Source organism: Debaryomyces fabryi (assembly GCF_001447935.2).
Source record: "Debaryomyces fabryi strain CBS 789 chromosome Unknown contig00017, whole genome shotgun sequence".
Lineage (NCBI taxonomy): Eukaryota > Fungi > Ascomycota > Pichiomycetes > Serinales > Debaryomycetaceae > Debaryomyces > Debaryomyces fabryi.
In genome coordinates, this window is record NW_015385443.1 from 1 (window position 1) to 26,457 (window position 26,457).

The following is a 26,457-nucleotide window of genomic DNA, read 5'->3' on the forward strand; positions in this document are numbered from 1 at the left end:
CATAACGAAAATACTTTTCTGTACATTAGGCTATACCTAAACAAGTTTATTCATGATTGATATCATCTATCAATATTAAATTCTTATTAATTATTTATACTAGCTAATTATAACCTTAATTGTTCAAGACTTTCATCCAATTTATCTTTGGCGAGTACAATAAGCTCGTTCTCTTCTTGCAACCATTGCTTCAACTTTAATATATTTTGATGTTCTTGAAGGTTTTTCAATTTATCATCAAATTCCTGCGTCTCTTCTGGTTGTTGCTCTCCCTCTTTGACACTTTTAATTATTTTTGAAACTTGAGAAGACATATTTTCCACAACACTATTCAAACACTTAGTATCGTTGGTATCGTGAGATATCTGTGCATTGACAGAATTTATTTCTTTAAACCATAGCTTTTCAGCGTCTGAAAGAGGTAAAGATTTTGAATATCTCATCTTTTGGATAGCATTAAAAATCTTCTTTTGCAACTTGTCAATTCTTTCATCAATTCTTTTTTGCTTAGAAATTAAATCATTAGCCTTTTTATTTTTAGAATCTAATGTACCTTTGTCTAAGCCAATTTTTTGGATTCTTTGCAAATTATCGATCTGGCTTTTTAGTTCATCAATTTGAGTCGTAACTCTCAAGTTCAAATGTATTGCAAATGAAGTAAATTTCGATATTTGTTGTATTGTTTCCGTAGAAAGGTAGTTGAGATTTTTCAACATTTCTGTATTAGTACCATATACCGGTGCTCCAAGTAAGTCTTTGTTCATAGACAACGATTTGCTAAGGGTTTCTGGGTTCACCCGTTTCAAAATATCTAATTCACTTAAGAGCTCATCAAATGGTTCCTTTATCAATATTGATTCATGATTTACCTTATCTATTATAGTATCAATATCAATAATCTCAGACTTTTGTGTTGATGCAGTGCTTTCGGATACTTGTTTAACTTCTAAGTTATTGTCTTTATTCTTCTTCAATATTATTAAGAAATCGCCTGCTTCATTCATTGTATCTTTAATCAAGGCTAAGCTACTGATTTCTTGTGCACCTTCAGCTACTAAAGTATAATTGCTGACAGCACTTAAGTTTTGAGGAGTGTGGCCATTTGAAATATCAAGAACTAGTTCTTCACACCATCTTCCACAATCGAAGTATATTATGTTATTTCCAATCTTAATTGAAACTTTTGATTGCTCAGAATTTAAACTATTCAATGAAACATTTTCAGAAGCACCAATAGGGAGTTGATCAATAGCTAAGGTACTTAACTCAGTGAATTCATCCTTCCAAAATAGTATTTCTGCTTCATGGTTTTTTGTTTCAGCTTCTTTGCTATTAGTATGAGGAATTGATTCTTCTTCTTCTTCATTCGTTAGTTCGACTTCGTCAATATAGCCAAAACCCTTCTTCGGTCTGATGTAGCCTTTTTTATTAATAGATTCACTCTTATTTGCTTCTATTTGAGAATTTTTCACAGGCGTTACGTTTTCATTACCCAAAGACTCATCATTATTTTCAAACTGCATTATTAAAGGCTTTAACTGGGAATGATAGCTTAGATATGTTTCGTTTGACTTGGAAATCGAAATGGCTGCCAAAATTGAAATGCTATTATTCGAAGCAATGCATGCTAAATCTTTGAGGGTTTTATCCTTCACTATAGTTACAGGCCCTTGGACAACTGGACTAAAGTTGCTGGGCAATTCTTGTGTTAAAACTGACAATTCGAGCGGATTTGCAGATAGCAAGTGCCTATATTCTTTCCTTGGGGTAAGAGAGGTTTCAAATTGTTTAGACAACGATGATATGTAAGCATATTGTTGCATAGATGTATGGTTCAATCCATTTTGGTTACTTGATTGAACCAAATCAGTTGATGGAAACTTCCCTTGAATTGCTGTAATCAATGATGCAGATTCATCTAGTAAATCCTGAACATTAGTTTTGGTTGTGGCTATGCTTCCTTGTTTATGAATGAAAGGATAAATTGCAAATACATTTGAAGACGAGGCAGCTACGTACAACGTTAATGAGCCAGATAAATTAGCTTCAGAGCCAAACGAAATTGACAGAGCAGTCTCTCCTTTAAATGCATTCTCCTTGTTTAAATCAATTGACAATTGTGGCTCGTGAGAGGAAAGCGATAAATCATAGGACTTGATTTGAGATTTATCATTCAATACGACAAAACAACAATCATTAGCAACAATTGATTGCCAGACCACTTTCTTTATTTGACCCTCAATACCGTGAATTTTATACGACTTCACTTGCAATAACGAAGAGTTACTGGAGGTTAAAGACGTTGGCAAGCTGACAACAACCAATTCAGTATCACCAATAATAGCCATCAATGATCCCAGAGAGTTCATCTCTAACGACCTTATTTTAAAATCATCATATTTATTGTCCAATAATCTAAAATTCGTATACTCAGGATTAATAGTACAACATCTTACTAGGTTTTCATTAGCAAAAAACAAATCTAAATTGTTTCTGCAGACCAATTTATTCTGTGAGACAAGTTTTGATTCACCGTCAACAGATAGTGACTCAAGAAATGTGTGAAAAATCTGCTGTTGGGTGATTCCTGATATAAACTTTTCAGCTTCATCTGTACCCACCATTCTTATTCTTCGGTTAGGTCTTAATTGGTTAATGGTTTTGTTTTTAAGTAGACTAATCCTTCATTACTTCCATATCAAATATAAAAAATTCATAACCTGCAATTTACCTCAACCTGCAAAATCTGCAAATTTATGATGCAAAATCCTTTATGCTAGCTAGCCTAACTAGAAACTAAACTCAGAGAAGGTCTCATCCTGGGGTCGATTCTCTATATTCTTGACGTACTTATTATTCCTTTTGTGGCAGAACGTGTCTTCTGAATAAAGAGAATAATTTTCGGGGTAATTGAAGTTTTTATTAGTAATATTTGAAACTTTGCATACTGTCGAAGACGATATCGTAGATGTAGATTGAAATGAGGAAGCCATCGAGTTGAATCTACTAGATAGGGATTTTTGGGAAGCTTGTCTATTTTTAAGAGAGAACATTCCTGAAAGATTTCCTAGCTTGGGAGTGGCAGGAAAGAACAACTTTGATGTATCAAAAATGCTTTTAGGACTACTTGGAGCACAGCTGGAAACCTTGGAACTATTATTTGGCGTGAATATTTTGGTAACGTTGTCAAATATATTGGAAGATATGTTATCACCGTCTTTTGTGGTTGATTTTGTTAAGACTGAAACGCCTGAATTGGGTCTTTCATCATCTGTAGCATTCTCCAGGTTCAATAACAGTTGCTTCGACTTCCACTTTTCGTGGTCGTAGGTCCTGGCGGTATTCTTGAACATTTGGCTGCGCTCCCATTTTGCATGTAAATGTTTTGGCAAATTTTTGGGAGGGGGGTCGATGTGAAATTCATGGTTGTATCTGGGAGTAAACCCTAAGCTATCGTCGGCGGATGTGTCTTTTCTGGGTGTAATATTGTAGTCTAGCAGTGGTATATTGACTTTGAGGTCTAAGTTTCCCGATAGAGAATCTTCGGTGGATACAAACGACCTATTATCCAAAACACAAGTTGCAATTGTTTTTGTAAGCTCCGAGGGAATCCCAAACATAGTCTCTGGAGATCCGGTAGCTGTTGGGGGTTTCTTAGCGAGTCGATGAAGGATGCGCTCTTTTATGGACCTTGATGATAGTCTCTTGGAACCTGTCATTTTCAATCCGGTATTTGATCGAAGTGAATCGTCACCGAGTTCATTCTGCGGGAACGAGTATCTGTCTGACTTGATCCTATTGTATATGGTGTTGGACCTTGCTTGTTGCATTACACTGAAGAGCGAGTCGTCACTACTTCCATGGTCGGCATCTTCATGCACACCGTTTTGATCCACACCAAGATCAAGACTGGATGACCCTACATCTGTTTCGTACAACAGGTACCTCGAACTCCATCCAGTTAACATAGCCTTCAATCTGTCCCGTTTGCGGTATTTTCGTCTTATTGGCGGCGTTTCTGCTCCATTAATCCTGTCTCGACTGTATCCATGAAGCCTCCAAGATTTCGCAGCTGAATAATTCGTTCTAACAGAAGAGTTATCACCTCCAAACGAAACATTAGAAGCCACTTTCCTTAATGTAGCGAAAGATCTTTTGGTCCTCATAAGCTTATGCTTTTTGAAATATATAACCAATTATTATCTTACAAGTCAATGATTAAAAATAATTTTGCTTATTAGTTTGTGGATTCTTGGAATTTTGCAACTATTTGTGAATTCTATCACTTCAAAAAAAATTAAAAATGCATAGAATAATAAAATATACTATAAACCCAATACTAAACCATTATCTACTAGAATAATATCCTTTAGGATATATCACTATTGTATAGGAGGAAAAACCAGACCAATGGTAAATTTCCGGTATTTTCAGAAACTCGCTCTTGGTAATCTATGGATATGTAAATACATATAATGAAATGAGACCTCATCAGGCCGTAACTTAATTGTCAAGTAAGATCAAGATCGTATATATGTCTTCATCTGTAGCCGTATTCAATCAATTTGGTCTTAATTTTGATAGTTCATAGAATGGTTGTCCTAATTCCGGACCGACAAACGTGAGTCTCAAAAAATGAACGTCTCAGATTCTTTAACGTATACTAATAGACTAAAGCATTCAGGATTTATAAGTGATACACAATGGGAAAACAATATATATCTACCGCAACTGCTTCGGATGCCCATAAACTGGATATACTTGCATTATCAGTGACTGATAGATACACAATCACTGTATCAAGTGATGGATATGCTAATTTTTGGGATAACAAGAAATATGAATTGCAAGAGCCTAATGATGTTGTTGTTAAAGAATTTGTAAATAAAATGGGGGTACATCATGTGGTAACGTATGAGAACATTTTGTCAGGATCTCATGTGAAGGTTGTTCTTATAGCATTTGCAAGCTTTGATGGATCGATTAGCTTCAAATATTTCATAAATGACGAATTATCGAGCTTAAAGGACGCAGAAATAGGGTTGGGGGCCAACAGCGCAAACTGGAGTCCTTGCTTCTACAAGGATCCCGAATCGAAGCAGGATTATTTTATTGTGACTCAGGCAAACGGATCAGCATTAGTGTATTATTTGAATATCGAATCAAACAAGGATAGCGAGGATATAGTGATTAAGCTCGAGAAATTTGGGGACCTTAATAATGCCAATTCGACTTTGTTTCCGAATTCTGTGGCGGTTTCACCTGGTGCTGATAAAAAGATTGCAGTGGGTTATACCAATGGTGATGTTTTGTTGTATGATTTAACCACTTTAAAGCCGATTTATACTTTCCGTTCTACTGATTTACAAGTATCCAGTAAATCTACAACCGCTAGTTCTATTCCAAGGGTTCTTGCATTTTCACCAGGTGGGACTTTGCTAGCAGTTGCTCGTGATAACCAGTCTGCGGGCTCCATCACCTTGTATGATGTGAAATACGGAGAAAATGTAGGCTCGTTGACTACTCCTTCACATTCATCAAAAACAACCATTGGTGGATTTGCACACGATGGATGGATTATGGGGTTGAGTTTTGACGAAAGTGGCGAAATACTAGCCAGTTGTGCTTTTGATAACTGTGTTAGGATTTGGAATATCGAAACCAGAGAAAGGGAAGCGACTATTAATATATCCACAAGCGACTTGGAAAGCAGCAATGGCAATGAATTGGATAATAGTATTGCAAGTGGAGTTCAATTTATTAAAAAAGGGATTAGAGCAGGTGCTAATGGTGATAGCAACGAGGGCTTATGTGTTATTAGTTTTGATAGAGCAGTGAGATGGTATAGAGAAGCAGGAGGTATTTAGATTGCGTATAAATTCAAATATATAAATCGTATATAAATAATCTAATAACCTAACCAGCCTCCATCGACGACTAATGTTTCACCAGTCACATACTTACTGGCTTCAGAACATAAGAAAACAGCAGGACCTTGGAAATCATCCATATCACCCCATCTTCCGATAGGAATACGAGAGATAAGTGTATCACGTCTTTTAGGATCAATTTGATCTGTAAGGTTAGTAGAAATGTATCCCGGGGCAATCGAGTTCACCCTGATACCTTTCAGAGACCAATCGTTCGAAAGAGCTGCTGTGAATTGCTTAATGCCACCTTTAGTAATTGCATATGCGGTAGAATCAACTCCCCCTTGAAATGAACACAAGGATGCAGTAAACACAATTTTACCCTTCGTCTTAGTTTCTAACATTTTGCATCCAATTGCCTTTGTAAGCTTAACAGGGATATTCAAGTTTATTCTCAAAACTTCGTCAAATTTGTCTTGAGGAAACTTATCGAATACAAAACGATTATTGATACCAGCATTATTAATTAAAATATCAATCTTTCCGCTTACTGACAACTTGAATGCTTCTCTAGCAATCCTTTCTACCAAGTCATCTTCACTTTCCGATCCACCAAAGTCAGCTTCAATTGAGCTGATTTTAACCTTTGGATTGACTTCTTGTAAAACTTTAATTGTATTTTCTAATGGCTTTTCGGATCTGTACGTCAAGATAATCTGATCAATATTTGCATCCGCTAAACCCTTTGCCATTCCTAAGCCAATACCATTAGTTCCGCCGGTGATTAAGGCAACTTGGCCTTCTAATGAAAATAACGATAACATATTTGTTCAATTCCTTTTCTATACTCGTAATTAAGTAGATGAAATAAAGAAAGCTTTCATCCCTTGAATTTGGAGTACCTCCGCAAATTTATTCTTCGCGGACCTAATCTGTACCGTTGATCTAAAAATTTCATTCTTTTTATACAGTGATAACGACCTACCATCAACTAATTACGAAGATACATGAAGGGATGGAAGTAGGAGAGAACAGTTCTAATAATAATAAGAGAAATTTGGTCGCTCTATCTGAGAAATTGAATCAACTAGTTGATAGAGAAATTGAAAATAAACAAACTTTACTCGAGGAATTATCTTCGCTTATTGCTAAAACAGGAGTTAATGAAACAGAATTGAACAGTCTCCTTGATTTGGTATTCGAACTAAGAACTCCTGTATATTTAAAGAGTTCACAGAAGAGATTCATTATCAAGAATTTACTTATACCGAATGGAAATTATAAACTATCCAAGCACATCGCATATCGAATTATAAGTAGCATTGGAGTACCTCAAATATATTATAAAAATAGAAAGGAGTCTAAACTGAAGAAATTATCTACAGGTATTCAATTATGCCTTCTTGAATGGTTGATATGTTCCTATCACTTATTTGAAAGTAAAGTGTTCAACAATTCAAGCATGATAACAATTTTAGTGAATTACTTGTCTTACGAGTTCCTGAGGCCCTATATGGCGAATCTCATCTTTCTAAGCGTGCTGAACAATAATAGAATGTTTAAAACATACTTCATGCCGAATACGTCGCACAACATTGCTCCCTTTAAACCTTGGCACGTTCAACGTGTAGTTGATCTTTTCTATAAGTTTCCCTTAGATGAGTACTTGAAAAGCTTATTGATTTTATTTAAGTCACTACAACCTAGCATTGATTTCAAAAAATTTGCAGAAAATGATAGCTATCATTTAAATAATTTGGGAACGTTGAATCCAAAGATATTTGTATACCCAAATTTCAATTATTTAGATAAATTGAAAGATATTCAGGAAATTAATGGCGGATTAGTAACTGAAGAACAAATTTCTCAAGAGCAAACTATTAATGATAATCTAAGGTATTACGATAATTTCAATTCTTCTGTCAAAAAGCGTAAAAAAAATGGAAATAGTGAAAAATTACCAGATGTACCTGATCTTGATGTTATAGAATTTGGGAACGGTTCAAGAAGGTCTAACAACGTGTCAATAAATGATATACATTCACTTGAAAGTTTGGTTGGTAATTTTGAAAACATTAGATCCATCAATATAAGTGCATTATTTAACCCACAGAAATTTGGTAATATTCGATACAGTTCTGATAAATTCAAAAAATTGTATTTTATATTACATGGCTTGAGTATTGACAACGAAAAATGGGAAAAGTCGATACGAAAGTTAGATTATTACATTAGATTAAGCATTTTGGATAATAATTTAACTATAAGAGATTTGGATATACTATGCGACAAAATAGCAGATTTCTTCTCATTTACTTTGGGATTATTGTTCTTACCTCTGATAAAAGACTATTTGTGCTTCAAATTTGATTCTCCAATATCTGGTGATAACGAATACATACACAAGTTTGAGAATTTAGCTCAACGACTCAAATTTTTAAAGTATTTACCTGTTTTAGAATTTGAAGATTTCAATGAAAATATAATTCAAAACATATTAGCAGTATTAGATGAAGAATCTCATATAAATGCAAAGAAATCGAGACGTGAGCAGGTATTGGTAGCATTTGTTAATGAATTAGCTTCCCTATTTTCTACTTGGTATTCGATTTATGCTCACAATTCTGATCCAGAATTAAAGGTTGCTGCTTTCAAAAATATTAATGGTTCATTGCCTATAATATACAAATTCATAGTTCAAAACTTTACTGAATCATCAATTGTTTTGCAGATTCTGTTATTAAGGATTTTTAAATTTATTCAATCCCTTGATTCCCAAGACCTTAATGACCACATAAATGCACTGACACTAGTCTTACCACAAAACTTATTTTACCAATTAATCTTTTCGAACAACCCGCTTGTAATGTCTGAAATATGTGGATATATGGCCTTTTGTAAGTCATTTAAGTTTAAAGAAAGTGACATTGCCTATAAGAATTTACAGAATTCATATATCATGGATACGCTTAACTTCATATGGCGTGACAAATCCTTTTATTATGATGATAATTCAACCGCATTCAGCAGGGCCATGTTCTTAGATCCCGAGTTTTTAAAGCATTTACGCAAGTTGAATATATTCAATTTTTCAGGATTACTCAGCTTACATACTGTTGGCAACTTATTTCATAACCCGTGCTGGTCCTTTATAACTACTCAGTTGATAAGAGAATTAGAAGACAAGACTGAAAGGATTACTATACGACATGCTGGACCCATAACAGAAGAAAGTGTAAGCAAATTAATACATGCTTCTGATGTTGAATGGCTTTCTTTGAGTTATGACGAACTCAAATTGCAAGTTTTGCGTTCACTAGATGACTTAGGATACACTGGTCTAGGTGACTTATTATTTAGTTCTCTTAAGACCCTAATGAATAAGAGAAATTAATAGCATGTATATGTATATATATTTATAATGAATTCAATGATCGACCATTTTCGTCCCGCACAAAAATTTAATCAAGTGAGTTGTGAAAAATTATGAATACATAAACATACCAACTCAGCAGTGTTGTCATCAGGATGTTGTGCATAAGACAACTGGCGCATATCAAAGCTCCTATACTAAGTAAATGTGTCGGAATTCTGAAACTGGCTCTGCGATTTTCTTCGATAGACACAAATCAATCAGCTAAGAACCAAATTAACTTGAATGAACTTGATAGTAAGTGGGCTGAACGGTGGAAAAGCATTTCGCCTTATGGGTCATTACATCCAAGTAAGCATATAGTAGATAAACTGGCCGAGCCATTTTACTGCTTGTCCATGTTTCCTTATCCTTCTGGTATGCTTCATATGGGGCATCTTAGGGTTTACACTATAAGTGATGTCATTGCTAGATTTAAGAGACTCAAAGGGTATAATGTTATTCATCCTATGGGATGGGATGCATTTGGACTACCAGCAGAGAATGCAGCTGTCGAAAGAGGAATAAATCCAGCTGTGTGGACTGAAAGCAATATCCAAAAGATGAAAGAACAGATGGGTTTAATGTTGGCAGATTTCGATTGGGATAGAGAGATTTCTACATGTTCCCCTGAATATTATAAATGGACACAGAAGATCTTTTTGCTTTTATTTGAACATGGTTTAGCATATAGAAACGAAGCTGAAATAAATTGGGATCCAGTAGACCAAACTGTTTTAGCTAATGAACAAGTTGATTCGGAAGGTAGATCATGGAGATCTGGGGCATTAGTCGAAAAAAAGAATCTCGAACAATGGTTCATTGGCATAACCAAATATGCAAAAGATTTAAATGAAGATTTAAAGGTTTTAGATAAGTGGCCCGATAAAGTTAAATCGATGCAAAGCCATTGGATTGGTGAATCACAAGGGGCTGAGATTAAGTTTTTGACAAATGACAATGAATTTAGTGAGATAAGAATCTTCACTACTAGACCTGATACATTATTTAGTGCCCAATTTATTGCTTTGGCATTGAACCACCCATTGGTCGAGAAATTTGCTGCGAAGGACCCTAAGTTAGCTCAGTTCATAAAAAGCTGTGAGAACTCTGAAGCTGATTCTAAGGAGGGTTATTTAATCGAAGGTGTGAAAGCTTCGATCCCGATTACGGTAAATAATGAAAAGAATCATAGATACGATATGCGTGTATATGCTGCTCCTTATGTTTTAGGAACATACGGTCATGGGGCAGTTATGGGATGTCCAGGACATGATGAACGTGATTTTGAATTCTGGAGAATTCATAATCCAAAAATTTCTCCAGTAGAAGTGGTTGGAAGTCCTAAACCAAGTAAGAATAAAAGCAACGCACTTTATACCAATAAACGGGGTGTTTTATATGACAAGTCCATTTTACCAAATGGATTAGAGAATTTAGGAGAATACAATAAGAAAACTACAAGCGAGGCTTCCCATAATATAGTTAAAACGTTAGAAGGATACAATTTAGGTTCGAAGTCAACCCAATATAGGATCAGGGATTGGCTCATTAGTAGACAAAGATACTGGGGAGCACCAATTCCTATTATCCATTGTGACAGTTGTGGACCTGTTGCTGTCCCAGATAAAGATCTACCAGTAGTGTTGCCTGAAATTGAAGGGCAAAGTTTTGGAAAAGGTAACCCGCTAGCAAAGCTTGATGATTTTGTAAATACGAAATGTCCTTCTTGCGGAAGCGATGCGAAAAGAGATACTGACACAATGGATACATTTATGGATTCATCATGGTATTTCTTTCGTTATACTGATCCCAAAAATACCGAATTACCATTTGACCATGAGATGGCCAGTAAGCATATGCCAATAGATATGTATATTGGAGGTGTTGAGCATGCAATTTTGCATTTATTGTACTCCAGATTTATTTCTAAATTTTTGGGTAATATTGGTTTATGGGACGGCAAAGAGCATAGGCACGAACCAATTAAACAATTGGTCACACAAGGCATGGTTCACGGCAAGACATATAGGGACCCAGAAAATGACAGAGTTTTGAAACCCGAAGAAGTAGACTTGTCAAATGTAAATGAACCTAAAATAATCAGCTCAGGCTCGATTCCAAACGTTTCTTATGAAAAAATGTCTAAATCTAAATACAATGGTGCTGACCCTTCTGAATGTATACAAAAGTACGGTGCTGATGCAACAAGAGCACATATGTTGTTTCAAGCGCCAATATCAGATATATTAAATTGGAATGAAGAACAGATTCAAGGAATCGATCGTTGGCTTCGGAGGGTAGTGAATTTGAATGATTTAATTGTTGACTCAATAAAAAATGACAATGGAAGAAATAATCATACATGTACTGAATTCCAACACATTCAATTAAATGATACTACTTACGAAACTATCAAATTTAATGAGACAGAATTTGAGTTATATAATGATTCCCAGCATTATGTTGCAAGCGTTTCCAAAGCTATAGAAAAAGACTTTTCATTTAATACAATAATATCGGATTTTATGAAATTTACCAACTCAATATATGCGGCATTAAAGTCAAATGACTACGTGAATTCTAATTTATTGCTTGATTCGTATAAGAGGTTGCTCATAATTATGGCACCAGTAACTCCCTGTGTTTCAGAGGAATGCTGGGAACAGATATCGAGGTCATTGCAAACTCCCTGGTCATCTATATTTTTCCAAAAATATCCTATGGTAAATTATATCGAGTCTTCACATGCTTCATATAATGTATTCGTAAATGGAAAAGCAAGGGCACTGTTCAAAGGACCAAAATCCTTAGTTACCATGAATGAGCATGAAATATTACAAGAGGCATTAAAGCATGGTTCAATCAGCCAATATGTTCCTGGTGGAATTATTAAAAAAATGATTGTTAAGCCTGGCATGATAAGCTTGCTTACACCAAAAAGATAGATACACTTGAATAGAGAAACTTGTAAATAATCATACGTATATAATATTGAATGTAAATATTAATTAGATTTGAAGATGTAAAAATAATAGGGGCAAATAATAGCATTAAAATATATACAATTGCTATTCAAGTAAAAAAATCTATATTACACTATTTACATCCCGAATGCTTTGATTGTGCAAACATTCCTGCATTAATATCCACGTTCCATAACATACCTCTTAAAGTCTTTACGCCTTATTTTACCTTCATAATTGATTTGAGCCCGCCTAGCAATTCCTCTAATAGTTTGACATGCATTAGTATGATCGATATCAGACGCAGAGCGGTATAACTCTCTTAGTTCTTTCCAAGTCCATTTGAATTGATATTCTGTACTCAACAATATAGCCAAAGCATCATCTAACAAATTCATCTTGGTTAAGCATGAAACCATAGAGCTTGCAAATTGAAAATCAAGGGCATCTTTGGTTGGCCTAGATAGAACTTTGAAATTTGAGGTTTTTCTGAAAGTCCCTCTTTCTGACCAAATTCGTTGAGCAAATTTATAATTCTTAAATTTTGCGGCAGCTTTTAATGCTATAACGTATGATAAGGATGTACGGGGGACCTTTCTATTTCTCAAATCAATATTATTTCCAAGATCTTTTAAAAGAGGAGACTTTGTAATAGATGTTTCATCGAATTGACCTTGCTGTCTGGAAATTGGTTCATTTTCTGTTTGAGTAATTTCAGTATTGGACGTTATGGATTCGGGAAGCTCTTCAACAATTATCCTTGTATCATTAGATATTCCTGTCTTATCAAGGATAGTCGAGCTATCAAATCTGTCTATAAAATCACTTAATCTACCCATCTCTGCTGCAATATTTAAAAATGTATTAGTGCAATCAGTGTTAATAAACTGTGGATTAAACATTAATGTGTGCGCCCATATTGCACTAGATTCGGCCATAATTTCCTCCTTAGATGTTAAGTCAAGAACGGGTAAAAATGGAATACTGGTTTGCACAGAAGTTGACTTAGGAAACAAGTTCACATCTGAAAGTATGTTTCTTCTAAAATTTCTTCCTTTTTCGTGAAAAGTGATTGAAGGCAACTCAATCTGTTGATCTGAATTAGCCACTTGACTTTTGGAATATGCTAGTAATAAAAAGGAAAATGATCTTGGCGTGGTAGCATTGGATTCGTTCAACTTGCTATAAAACGCTCTTGAAAGCGCCACATCACCATCCTTTGCAGATAAGTAAAGCATGTATTCGAATGTGTTTAGCGTCGGTTCCCAGTTGTTATTATAGATATCGAAAATAAAATCCCATGCTTTAAAACGTAATTCTGGTCTGGATGTACAACCACGAGCCAATGCAACCATTATTCTTTGGTTAATATCAATTTTTTCAGTAATCATCTCTCTATATAAATCTAACGCTTTTTCAATGTTGTCGTTGTTGACATACGAAACGATAATATCTTGGTACGCTCTGGTATCTGGTTTAGTCTTCTGAGATAAAAACTTCATTGAGTCGAAGATCTCAACAGCTTGTTTATGATCATTTGCCTTATAGACACAGGTAGATAAGATGCTAGAGAATGTCTTTTCCGAAGGCTCCAATTTATTCTTTTTCATCTCACTTAAACATACGTTAATCTTTTCTAGATTGTTATTTTTACCATAGGCTTGAATCATTAGTTCGTACGTTTCCCTCGATAGTTTTCCTTTTTTGTTAGTTTTCGTCAAGTAATTACAATATTGTTCAATTTGAGCTATATTTTCATCCGATAAATATCCCCCATGAGATAAACCTGCAATGAACACGTTTATAATCTTAGATGATTTTTTCACGTCACCGTCTTCTAAAAGCTGTTCTAATGTAGGTATAAAATGACGAATTTGGTCTTTCGGTATAGAGTAAATAAACATTCTGATGTCTTTTTCTGGTAAATCTTTAAACCCTCCACCTTCTTTGAGTTGTTGCAAAACCATAGCCCAATTAATATTTGTTTTAGAAACTAAAAACTTGATAGCCAATCCTAATCTTTTTGTAATGGATTCAGGTATATCTATTGCTGGCGTAATCAACGAATGATTTGAGGCATTAAATGGTTCTGAATGTTTCTGGATGCCACTAGGGCTAGGATTATTTACAGGTAATGCACCTACTTTTTCTTTACTCACTTCAAGCATATCATACACTTTTTCTGCATCTCTCTTCACCTCAGAAGGCATGGGAATTTCTTGAAGCTTTTCAACATCTTCCTTTTTCTTGATTATTCGAGCCACACTTGCCGTTAACGATTTCAACTCTTTCAACCTTCTTTCATATTCTAATTCTTGTTGCCTCGCTTTACGTTCAAATTCCAAATCCACCCATTCACTTAATTTTTCCTTATTATTTTGTCCTTTATCATCGTTAGAATGTTTCGATTTCTTTAATGTTGGCTTACCTTTCTGTGATCTAACCACGAATATATTTCGTGAGCTATATATTGATCCCAGCCATGTTGATATTTTTGGTATAGTTCTACCCATGCATCTCTTTTGGAGCGAGAGCCGTAACATCATTAAACGACGCTATGTTGAGTTTCTATAGTATCAATATTGGTAATAAAACTATACAATTGAACTGCAAAAAACACCTTTATAGAGAAAAAAATTTCATGGTAAATATGCGACATTTTATGATACGGCGGTTACGACATTTATATATAATGCCATTTTGTAGTATCGATATACGACAAGTGTTTGATATTATTATAGAATAGAGTACTGAAATATATCAAGTTATGTCATCTTCGACAGTGGCAGGATCAGTTTCAGGAAGAGATAGATCCATTTCGAATTCTAATGTTCATTCGGATATAGCATCAGTGTCTGCTACAGATGCAAATGCAACCACTTCTAGCAAACCTTATAATTCTTCAACTCCTGTTGGATCGGCCGGAGGATCATCATTTCCAGCGGCAATTAATCATGACATACCTCCAGATATGAGTTTATTATTACAGAAACTTGAAGAGGATTTTACGGTCAATAAGACAATAGACCAATGGACATATATCAATAGAAGAGAAGAAATTATGCAATCAGTCAATAAGTTACATGAACAACAGCAAAGCAATATCGAGCTTGATTCCAGCATGTTAGAAAAACCGTTATATCCACGTAGAGCAGCTGAAATTATGAATGAGTATAATCTTTCATCTGGGTACCTAATGGGAATACTTGCCAGTAGAGCCAGAATATACAAGACCGAAATAGCGTTTTCAGTACTTGATGCAAAGGGGAAAGAAATCTCGTCAATTACGTGGGAAAAGCTATATACTAAGGCTGTTAAAGTTGCACATGAGATCAACAAAATGGCACTCAAAAACAGTGATACAGTGGTGTTATTATACAAAGACGGAGAAGTCTGTGAATTTGCCGTGGCAATGTTTGGTTGTTTTATGGCTGGGGTTACAGCAATTCCTATTCACCAGGATATTTCTTTGCATGAGGTATTGGATATAATTAATTTAACGTCAACTAAATTGGTTTTGTATTCTGATATTGTGGCGAAAGAGTTGGATAAGTTGAATGCAACAGGCCAAAAAATAATTTGGCCCCCTAAGTTGATACGCTGGAAGACAACAGACTTTGGATCTGCAAAAAAATCCGACTTGGCGACATGGACTAACAAAATAAATCAACAGCAACAAGCATCTCGTGCATCAAAATCAGATTTGGCATATGTTGAATTTTCAAGATCACCCGTTGGCGAGCTAAGAGGGATCGCTCTAAGCCATAGAACCATTGTACATCAAATGAACTGTCTTAACATAACATTACTGAGTTTGCCCGAATCTGGTGGAGGTCTTCAAAGAAGTTACAAAGAGTACAAGGGAAATAAAAAAGTTGTTTTGGCTACCTTGGATATAAGGTTTTCTATTGGGTTAATTTTGGGAATATTGTTTACTGTATACTCGGGTAATATGCTTGTTTGGGTACCTCAGAAAGTAATGGAAGTTCAAGGTTTATATGCCAATATTTTATCGAAGTGTCGAGCATCATTATTATTAGCAGACTATCTTGGGTTGAAAAGAGTTACGTATGATTATCAGCAATCTCCTAATTCCACAAGATATTATTCTAAAACTCAGAAAGTTGATTTCTCTTCAGTGAAATGGGTTTTAGTCAATGCGTTAACAATTGACGGTGAATTTATCGAAATCTTGGCTCAAAGATATTTAAGACCACTAGGATGTCAAGAACCGGAAAATGCAATCATACCCATGTTAACTTTGAGCGAATATGGTGGTATGGTTATTTCATTGAGAGATTGGCTAGGCGGAAAAGAAAAATTAGGTATTGAGAACGATGGCGAGGAAGCTTCATCGAGCGATTTATCGGCCGTCTCGATAGATAAGGAAGCATTATCGAGAAATATAGTGAAGGTTGTTGATACTGCGCCATCAACTTCAGACGAAAATTCTGCGGATACTTTAAGAGTTGATGCGTTTGGGTTTCCATTGCCTGATGCAACATTGGCAGTTGTCAATCCTGAACTGTCTCTATTGGTAACAAAAGGTGAACTTGGAGAGATTTGGATAGATAGTCCTTGTCTTTCTGGGGGATTTTATGGTTTGCGAAAGGAATCAAAGCTGATTTTCCATGCTAAATGCCGTGACGCCAATGGGACACTTGAAATGGACTTTTTGAGGACAGGATTACTCGGATTTACTTACAATGGCAAAATTTACGTACTAGGGCTATACGAAGATAGGGTTCGTCATAGAGTAAGTTGGATTGATCAAAAATTATATTATAAACTAAAGAAAAACTTGATTATAGGAAATGGTTTCAGATATCACTATTCATCTCATTTACTAGCAACATTAGCCAGCGAAGTTAGAAATGTATATGATTGTACTATATTTGATGTGTTTATAGGTAATGAGTATTTGCCAGTTGCAATTATTGAAGCAGAAGTTATTAGAAAGCTTAGTGACGACCCCAACAACAATGATAATTCTGTAACTGGGGGAGGGAAGAATCAAACAGGCTCTGGTGATGGCGGCCAAGCAAACTCAGCGGTGCCTTTGAATGAGCCAGTATTGAATTCCATTGCGCAAAAATGCTTTGATACTTTGTATAAGCATCATTTTTTAAGGTTATACTGTGTTTTAATCGTTGATTGTGATACATTACCTAAAATTATGAGAAGTGGTGGAAGAGAGATTGCAAATATGCTTTGCAAAAAGAGATTTTTAGAAGGTTCTTTAAGGGCAGAATACGTTAAATTTTTTGTCAGCAAATCAATAAGTATGATTCCACATGGTGAAGACGTAATTGGCGGTATTTGGTCTCCTTACGTCTCAAGATTAAGGAACTCTGCATTAACTAGATTCCCAAATCAATTTTCAGCAATTGATTACCGCGAGAAGTCCTTAGATGACAAAACTGGTGCGCCCTTAACAGATTTTAAATCAATCATAGATATTTTGAAATTCAGAGTAGCTAGCGCAGGAGATGCTATTGCATTTCAAAGCATCGATAATAGTGGAAAATCTGCATCGAAGCCATTAACCTGGAAGAAATTTGAGAATAGAGTCTACGCAGTTTGTAGTTATTTGATTGATAAGCTTTCTATTAGACCTGGAAAGTATATCATTTTGATGTATTCATTATCAGAAGAATTTGTTATCGCCGTTTATGCCTGCTTGATATGTGGTGTAATCCCAATTCCTATGTTACCGTTTGATTCTAACAGAATTGGAGAGGATTTTCCAGCTTTTGTGGGAGTTATAAGGGATTTCGATGTCCATGAGATATTTGTAAATGAGGAAGTTGAGAAGTTCTTGAAGAATGGCCCAGTTGCCGATGCGTTAAAGAAGATGAATAATAAAAAATCAAGAATCCACAAAATTAAGAACACCGGTAAATTGACAAAAGTTTCAAACATTGCATCATTAAATTCTAAGATAAAGAAATATCAAGGGGAAGCTAATTTTCGCGATGACAGGACAATTGCAATGGTTTGGTTAAACTTCACGTCCGATCATTATAGAGTAGGTGCTACTTTGAGCCATAAAAATATCATTGGAATTTGTAAAGTGTTCAAAGAAACCTGCAACTTATCGTCGAGTTCATCCATAGTTGGATGTGTCCGTCATTCATGTGGAATTGGACTTGTACAAGCTGTATTTTTGGGGGTATTTTTGGGAACAACGACATACTTAAGTTCACCTGTTACTTTCGCCGAAAACCCTTTGGCATTTTTCCTTTCATTAGCACGTCATAAGGTTAAGGATGTCTTCGTGACCGAACAAATGTTGAAATACGCTGCATTAAAGTTCACACCAAAAGGATTTAATTTGGCTAATTTGAAAAATATGATGATAAGTACGGAAGGAAGAGTTGAAATCGATTTATTAAGAAAAATTGCTAAAGTTTTTCAACCTACAAAATTAAGTGCAGCTGCTATGTCATCAGTTTATACCCATTGTTTTAATCCAATTATTTCCACAAGATCATATATGACAGTTGCACCCGTTGATTTATATCTAGACCCTATCGCTTTGAGACAAGGATACATTTCTGCAGTAAATCAAGTTGACGTGCCAAATGCCTTACATATTCAAGACTCGGGTATGGTACCCGTTTGTACAGAAATTGCTATTGTTAACCCTGAGAATAATATGATCTGTAAAGAGGGCGAATTTGGTGAAATCTGGGTTTGCTCAGAGGCTAACCTTACTTCATTTACTAATGGACCAAATGGTCCAGTTGATAACTTCACTAAGCAGCAGTTTTTAGGAAAAATTCAAAATGGTAACCCTGAAATGACTTATTTGAGGACAGGTGATTTAGGATTTTTGCACCACATATCAATAACTAAGAATAGCAATAATGATAATACCAATCAACCAGATAATACCTCGTTCCAGCCCCTCTTTGTCCTTGGAAAAATAGCTGACACTTTTGAGGTAATGGGACTACACCATTTCCCAATTGATATTGAAAATACTATTGAGTCTTGCCATGTTGATATCTTCAAGAATGGTTCATGTATTTTCAAATGCGCTGAATACACTATTGTTGTATGCGAATCGAGAAGGATGAGAAATTTTGCATCTTTGGTCCCATTGATAGTAAACACAGTTCTCAGCAAACATCATGTTATAGTTGATATTGTAGCATTCATGAAGAAGGGAGAGTTCCCAATATCAAGATTGGGTACCAAACAAAGAGCTAGAATAATAGATGCATGGGTTCAAGGTATTCTTCCTGTTACAGCACTGTACGGAGTTAATTATGGTGAAAGCAACATGACTAAGCTTGTAAAAGAAATTGATGCTGTCGCCAGAGACCATCCTATAACAGGCTTAAAGAATCCAGCTCTATCTTTCTATGATCTTGATTTAGTTGATGAATACGAAGATATTTTTGATGGAAACCAACACGGTTTGGCCCTTAATGATGGTGCTTTTGATGCTGTTGACAAGAGAAAAGCAATTTTTTCAGTGTCAAATAATAGTTCAGTCTCTGATGAATCATTGCCTGTTCACAAGTGAGCTGTTGGGTTTATAATAACTCGTAGTTTATGTCTTTTAACGAATTCTATTTATTGTATTTGGTCGTGTAGAAATGCTCAATCGGAAATAAATTTTGACTAGGAAAAAGATAGAAGTATATTCATAGTCTATAGACATTGAACAAAAAACAAAAGGCAATCATGTCCTACGACAGAAAAAGGCCTATAAGCCCTCATACCGTAGAAAAAGAGAATGAAGGTGGATTTGGAATATCTAAATTATTTAATTTTTTAAAACCTAGATCATCACAACAATACAAGCAACAAAAGCAAAGACAGAATCAAATTCCATCAAGAAATGAACAAGAAGTATCACGTATAGAACCAGATCCATTGGTTAATAATTTTTCATCCAGTAGAAAGAGAACATTATCGATTCAATCACTCCATAATAATGGTGTTGTTCCACGCTCATCTACTTTGAATACGAATTATGGTTCATATACGAACTGTTATGATAGTTTAAAGAACGAGAATGAAGTATTAGATAATGACCTAGAAAGGAGATTGAGCACAGAATATGGGGATGATTTGGTTAAGGAAAGCATGTTCCCATTAAGCAAGTCAGAATTTCAAGAAAGAGATGAATCGCCAATGTCAGATTTAATGAAGCCTAGACCATCAATATTATCCGAAATTAATAAGAAAGAAAACCAAGACAATATGCCTATTATAATAGAACATGAATTTGCGCCGCTCTACAAAGATAGCGATGGAAATCTTGTTAGACCACCGTTTATTAATTTAGACCCAAGGGAAAGATATCATGTTTTACAGTTGAAAAAGTCTATCCAAGCTTCAGAGTCTTTACAAAACAGAATAAAGTATATGGTTAATCCTAATGAAACTCAATCTAAACCACTTCAGGAGAAGAATAAAGTTGAGACTTCAACACAAACCCATGACTCCAATTATTTAGAAAATTCGCTTAATTTTTCTAGCTTGAAAAGAAGATTACTGGCAAAGAAAGATCGCTCGAAGAGCAAGAGAGCAAAAAATATTAAAGGTTATTTCAGTGGAGAGTTTTTATATGATTCCATTGACGGTAATGAAAAGTCTAAGGATGAATTACATGGATATCTTGGGGATGTGGCTAAGCCTAAGTTTAAAAATAATACTAGCATAAATAAGAATGACAAATCTACAAGTGTACAACCTCGGAAAGATGAGAGCCAGATATTCAATCGGTTTAGTAATCAGAATATTAAATCTACTGATAATAGAATTGGACTTGATAAATCTTTGTTGAGCAATGAAAAAGTAAATGTCTCATTGGATTCTGACTATGTTGCTAAATCAGAAAAGGTGTCTAATATAATTAAACTAAAGGCCGATAGCTCAAATAAACCAAAGGAAAAGGAATCGGTTCAACCAAGTTCAGGATTTAAATTTTCGATTAACTCGAATGATATCAATTCAATTATCAATAAGAAGCAAGAAGATGACGAATTAGTCAACAAATCTAATGGGGCATTAAGTAAGGACGAAGATAATACAAAGCCCTCTTTTTCTTTTGGTACTTCTACGGACAAGAAGGAAACAGGCAAACCATTATTCTCTTTTGATTCGTCTGAATCGAAGAATGGTTCTGCAAATAAACCGGCATTTTCGTTTGGTACCAGCAATGTATCCAATGGAACTACTGAACCCACATTGAAACGTGGTAGAGTTTCAGAAGAAGAAGAGCCTTCTGAAAAGAAAGATAATTCGACTAATCAGAGCTTCTCCTTCGGTGCATCCTCTGATAAAAAGGAGGTAAGCAAGCCAAAGTTTACGTTCGGTGCCTCATCGGAAAAGACTGATAATGACAAGCCAACTGTTTCTTTCGGAAGTAATGAAACGAAGAATGCTTCAAATAGTACAAAACCATCATTTTCCTTCGGAGTGACGCCTGAAAAGAAGGAAGATGAAGTGAAGCCATCTTTTTCGTTTGGAACCGCAGCAAATAATAAAGATGAAATGCCCAAGCAGACATTTGCTTTTGGAAAGCCCTCCGATAACAAGGATAAAAACAATTCTGATGGCCTTCCAGCTGAAAACAAGGGTACATCTAAGCCAGCATTTACTTTTGGAGCCTCAACTGAGAAGAAAGAGGAAACGGCGAAGCCAGAACTTACGTTTGGAACATCCACAGAAAAGAAGGAAGATACTACCAAGCCTTCATTTACATTTGGGGCTTCAACCGATAAAAAAGAAGATAGTGCAAAGCCAGCATTTACATTTGGAGCACCTACAGAAAAGAAAGACGATTCTTCTAAACCGACATTCACATTTGGAGTCGGTACGGAAAAGAAAGAAGAAGCACCTAAACCAACCTTTACATTTGGAGCTGGTGCAGAAAAGAAGGAAGAAACATCTAAACCGGCATTCACATTTGGAGCTGGTGCAGAAAAGAAGGAAGAAACACCTAAGCCGGCTTTCACTTTTGGAGCGGGTACAGAGAAAAAGGAAGAAGCACCTAAGCCGGCATTCACTTTTGGAGCAGGTACAGAGAAAAAGGACGACACAGTCAAACCAGCATTCAATTTTGGAGCACCTAAAGAGACTCCAAAGCAAGCATTGGCCTTTGGTGCCAACGAAAAGAAAGAAACAACTCCATCTTTTTCGTTCGGCGAGAAGCCAGCTGGCACCATTGGTGTCCCTGCCTTTGGTGCGGCCAGAGACTCTACTCCCAAACCATTTGAGAAGCCTACAGCTGCGTTCGGAAGCGGCAGTACAACCCCAAACTTCAGTTTTGGAAGTAAAGAAACTACCCCCAAACCAAACTTTTCATTTGCAAGCGGTACTGGTGCTAATGCAATGCCCTCGAATGCTCCACAATCTAACAATCTATTTAATTTTACGGGTACTGTGAACAAGGAGGGAACACCTGATCCTGCGTCTATATTTGGAAGTGCTACTAATGTCATGAATGCAAATAATATACAGAATGGCATGAACGGTTTGAACAAGTCAGCTGAATCTTCTCCATTTGGGTTTAATGCTCACCAAGGCAAGCCAGATTTTAAATTTGCAAATGGTATTCAACAACCCCAATTTAATTCTGGACTTCCTTCTGACATGAATAATCAGAGCTTCAACTCAACATCCGTGATGACCCCTCCTACATTATCGACAACCCCTCCTATTATTAAGAGCAATCGGAAAATTGCCCAAATGAGACTGAGAAGAAGATGATTATAATGGTTCATGTGACTTCTATTTATCAGAATATAATTCATATGCGTTTCTATTATTTACGTGAATTACCCCGATCATACTTCATAGATTTATAATTGTAATATAAGTAAACCGTAATTCTATAAATGAGAACATAGTGTATTTAGAAAGTTGTACCTCTTAGAATATCTTGGTATTATTATTGAAAAAAAAAAAACAGTTCGGAAATTAGTTTAGGTAAAAGTCCGGTGTTTGCGAAATTGATTTTGATTACCTTTAAGAAAAGAAGTATTAGTTGGTATATGTGAAATGACAGATTACGACAACGTGCAGTATAGACCGGGGAGAATTCAGACCATTAATGCTGAACAAGAACTTGTTTTGAAGCAAGTTTGGGCGCACTATTTGAAATATTGGGGATATGAAGTGAATATTTCGAGTGAAGATATTAAGTACAAGGAAAGCTTTGTTCCTTCGACGACCACCGTTGAATACGGGGAGAGAACGGGAGAATTGGGGGTTTCGAATGGATTAGTGAAAACGAATACGAGAGGGTCAATTAATTCCAATGCGTCTCTCAAGAGTAATACAAAGAAGAAGGGCTTTTTTCATAAAGGAAGCGCTGAAATTCCTAAGGCGCCAGCAGATTCCAGGAGAAAGCGTGATATAGATGCAAATTGTGCTACAGAGAGATATTCTCCAGTGGTAGATGCTTCGGAGCAATTCAAGTATATTTACTACGACTATTACAAGCAGGGTTACGAATCGGAGGAGGAATCGGAAGATGACGTATCGGATATGAATTCGATGGACACATTCATTACTGCTTCCACATCGATTACTGATCCGGGTTCGTATGAATTGGTACAAGGCATTGAAAAACAAGACAACAATGTTCAACCAGTGGGTCAACCTTCAAGATCGTTCAAGGTTAAGCCAAATGCTAAAATTCTCCCCTGTCTTGCAAAATACAAACCAGAGGAATTGCATGAAGCTTTATTTAAAGCCTTGAGAAACGATCTTTTCGATAACTATGTCTTGAGGTTCGTGAGGGCTAGAAAGTTTAAATACGAAGACGCAATTGCTATGTTGTCCAAGTCATTGGACTGGAGACGCAATACCTTAGAAGTTGATGAGTTCTTTCTCGAAGGTGATGCCCCATCGTATTTGAATGGTACTAATAAAGGATTCATCAAGAATTTTACTGTGGGGAAGTGCTACTCAAGAGGTATGGATAAACAGAGAAATCCTATAGTCTTATTTAAGGCCAGATTGAACTATTCAGCAGACTCTCCTTTAGAAGGAACCAAGAGGTATGCACTTGTCATCATCGAATGGAGTAGATTAAATTTGAAAGATATTAGTGAATCGAAAGATCAGTGTTCCGTTATCTTCGATTTGACAGGATTCTCTTTGAAAAATAATGATTTGCCAGCAATTAAATTTTTAGCAGAGATTTTTGAAGCCCATTTGCCAGAAATTTTGGGTTCTATTTTGATTCATAATGCTCCCTGGATTTTCTCGACCATTTGGAATCTCATTAAGAACTGGCTTGACCCAGTCGTTGCATCGAAGATTCATTTCACTAAGAGCATCAAAGATTTGAACCAATTCATTGATAGTGATAACCTTCCTGAGTCGATAGGTGGTAATGATCCATACGCGGGCGAATATCCTGATCCAAAGCCTGAAGATGGTCATCCCCCCAAACCTAAAGACTCTGTTTATCGTCAAATAAGCAAACAAAGGGATGAAAATCTCGTTAAATTCTTAGAGACCACCAAGAGGTGGGTAGAATCCACTAATCCGGATGTTAGTGCTAGATATTTGCAAGACAAAATCGACCTTGGTATCGAAATTGCTCAGTCATATGTTGATTTGGATCCATATGTGAGAATACCTGGAATTTACGATAGAAATGGATCCCTTGACTTAAGCATTTGAAACTTTTAATTCGACAATTCTTTTTTTATCATATATCATATTATTATTATTATAGTGTTACTATATTTATGTATTAAATTCATGTGTTCCAGATCGTTTTACGGTACTGACGTCATCACTTTAGTAAATGCTATTTTAGTATAACGATTGTAGATAGTGTAGTTTAAACATTAAAGAAGAGACGTATGCAAATAATTAAGAAAAATGCTCTAGGCTGATATATAAACATTTCAGTCGGTATTCATAAAGCTGCTAATTGAGTCTTAGATAAAAATTAAGAGTGAGACCAAAATGAGGACAAAAATATTGAAATATCAGATAAGTAATGAGAATATAAAATATTCATATAACTATAACATACTGATATTTAAATATAATTATGTCACGCCGTTCCGGTAGATCTAAAACATACTCTGATCAATCAGAATTGAACTCAGAGTTTCCAGAAGATGATGAAATTAATAATTATGAGGCAGAAGCAGAGGATGAAGTCGATGAAGAGCAAGAAGTGACGAGATGCATTTGTGGACAAGACGAGGTCAATACTCGAGGTATAAACCCACAACTACATGCCTTACTATGGAAAGAGTATCAAATCAAGATTGATAATGGTTTGTTTATCCAATGTGATAAATGCTCTGTATGGCAGCATGGATATTGTGTTGGTTTATTCATAAATGAAGATGTCCCTGAGAAGTATTGGTGTGAAATATGCAAACCGGATCTCCACATATTCATATATGATAATAACGAGATAGTGAGGTCTTTATACAAGCCTGTTAATGATAAGCGTAAAAAATTATTAGTTGAAAACAGTATTAGTCAAGAAAATAACAATAAGCGGAATAAAGCCAAACGTCCAGGACAGTCTAATTCTTCTCCTGTGTCAGCATCGGAGAATAGCAAACTCCCACGAAAAGAACGCAGGCATTATGATGAAAGTTATGACGAACAATTACAACAAGCTTTGAGAGAAAGTGCTAAGGAGAGTGGTATATCATATGATTCTAAGGCTAAAAATAAGCGCAAGAAGAGTGGAGATTCAAGCGATACAAACAAAAAACTCAAACATGAGTCCGAGCAAGATCAATCAAATGCAGAGGAGACCGAAGTTAATGATGAATCAAAAGAAGAGTCCAGATTGAAGAAACTGAAGATAAAACCCAAAAGTTCAAAATCCAAAGCCACCAAGGGCACTTCTACTACTGATTCGACTCTGTCAACTTTGACGAAAGAAGAGCTAATAAACCAAGCATCGAAACCTAGGTATGTCAATGAAAAATCTTCTATTTATGAATTAAGGAAACGAACAGGAGCAATTTTAGAATGGCTAGGTAGATCACAACTTGAATTGGAGGAGGAAAAACTTAATAAAATCGAGTTATTCAGCTACAAGGACAAAATTGATTTGAACCAACAACAAATTGAACAAGACAACAATAAAGTTATTGAAGGCTTTAATGAAAATTTACAATTAATGGAGAAATTAACCGAAAAGATACTAAATTGGGAACAACAGTTTGGTAAATATGCTCCATAGATATATAGCTAA

The 26,457-nt window shown here is 35.6% G+C and overlaps 11 protein-coding genes across 11 annotated transcripts; 7 read left to right on the plus strand and 4 right to left on the minus strand.

Moving 5' to 3' along the window:
- Positions 1-107: 107 nt before the first annotated feature.
- On the minus strand, positions 108-2,624 carry NUP82 (linker nucleoporin; the record flags this gene model as incomplete). Its single annotated transcript, XM_015610107.1, has 1 exon — positions 108-2,624. One exon carries the CDS (start codon positions 2,622-2,624, stop codon positions 108-110), a length of 2,517 nt encoding a protein of 838 aa, XP_015469014.1.
- A 165-nt stretch (positions 2,625-2,789) lies between these two features.
- On the minus strand, positions 2,790-4,166 carry AC631_01278 (uncharacterized protein; the record flags this gene model as incomplete). The annotated part of the gene is made up of 1 exon (XM_015610108.1): positions 2,790-4,166. One exon carries the CDS (start codon positions 4,164-4,166, stop codon positions 2,790-2,792), a length of 1,377 nt encoding a protein of 458 aa, XP_015469015.1.
- Positions 4,167-4,703: 537 nt separating this feature from the next.
- On the plus strand, positions 4,704-5,867 carry SKI8 (SKI complex subunit WD repeat protein; the record flags this gene model as incomplete). The annotated part of the gene is made up of 1 exon (XM_015610109.1): positions 4,704-5,867. One exon carries the CDS (start codon positions 4,704-4,706, stop codon positions 5,865-5,867), a length of 1,164 nt encoding a protein of 387 aa, XP_015469016.1.
- A 41-nt stretch (positions 5,868-5,908) lies between these two features.
- On the minus strand, positions 5,909-6,694 carry AC631_01280 (uncharacterized protein; the record flags this gene model as incomplete). The annotated part of the gene is made up of 1 exon (XM_015610110.1): positions 5,909-6,694. One exon carries the CDS (start codon positions 6,692-6,694, stop codon positions 5,909-5,911), a length of 786 nt encoding a protein of 261 aa, XP_015469017.1.
- Positions 6,695-7,425: 731 nt separating this feature from the next.
- Positions 7,426-9,264, plus strand: AC631_01281 (uncharacterized protein; the record flags this gene model as incomplete). The annotated part of the gene is made up of 1 exon (XM_015610111.1): positions 7,426-9,264. One exon carries the CDS (start codon positions 7,426-7,428, stop codon positions 9,262-9,264), a length of 1,839 nt encoding a protein of 612 aa, XP_015469018.1.
- Positions 9,265-9,398: 134 nt separating this feature from the next.
- Positions 9,399-12,230, plus strand: NAM2 (leucine--tRNA ligase; the record flags this gene model as incomplete). The annotated part of the gene is made up of 1 exon (XM_015610112.1): positions 9,399-12,230. The coding sequence occupies one exon, from the start codon at positions 9,399-9,401 to the stop codon at positions 12,228-12,230; it is 2,832 nt and encodes a 943-aa protein (XP_015469019.1).
- A 194-nt stretch (positions 12,231-12,424) lies between these two features.
- On the minus strand, positions 12,425-14,791 carry AC631_01283 (uncharacterized protein; the record flags this gene model as incomplete). The annotated part of the gene is made up of 1 exon (XM_015610113.1): positions 12,425-14,791. One exon carries the CDS (start codon positions 14,789-14,791, stop codon positions 12,425-12,427), a length of 2,367 nt encoding a protein of 788 aa, XP_015469020.1.
- A 224-nt stretch (positions 14,792-15,015) lies between these two features.
- On the plus strand, positions 15,016-19,782 carry AC631_01284 (uncharacterized protein; the record flags this gene model as incomplete). The annotated part of the gene is made up of 1 exon (XM_015610114.1): positions 15,016-19,782. The coding sequence occupies one exon, from the start codon at positions 15,016-15,018 to the stop codon at positions 19,780-19,782; it is 4,767 nt and encodes a 1,588-aa protein (XP_015469021.1).
- Positions 19,783-19,943: 161 nt separating this feature from the next.
- AC631_01285 (FG-nucleoporin) lies at positions 19,944-22,979 on the plus strand (the record flags this gene model as incomplete). The annotated part of the gene is made up of 1 exon (XM_015610115.1): positions 19,944-22,979. The coding sequence occupies one exon, from the start codon at positions 19,944-19,946 to the stop codon at positions 22,977-22,979; it is 3,036 nt and encodes a 1,011-aa protein (XP_015469022.1).
- Positions 22,980-23,270: 291 nt separating this feature from the next.
- On the plus strand, positions 23,271-24,905 carry AC631_01286 (uncharacterized protein; the record flags this gene model as incomplete). The annotated part of the gene is made up of 1 exon (XM_015610116.1): positions 23,271-24,905. One exon carries the CDS (start codon positions 23,271-23,273, stop codon positions 24,903-24,905), a length of 1,635 nt encoding a protein of 544 aa, XP_015469023.1.
- A 379-nt stretch (positions 24,906-25,284) lies between these two features.
- AC631_01287 (uncharacterized protein) lies at positions 25,285-26,445 on the plus strand (the record flags this gene model as incomplete). The annotated part of the gene is made up of 1 exon (XM_015610117.1): positions 25,285-26,445. One exon carries the CDS (start codon positions 25,285-25,287, stop codon positions 26,443-26,445), a length of 1,161 nt encoding a protein of 386 aa, XP_015469024.1.
- Between the last annotated feature and the right edge of the window lie 12 nt (positions 26,446-26,457).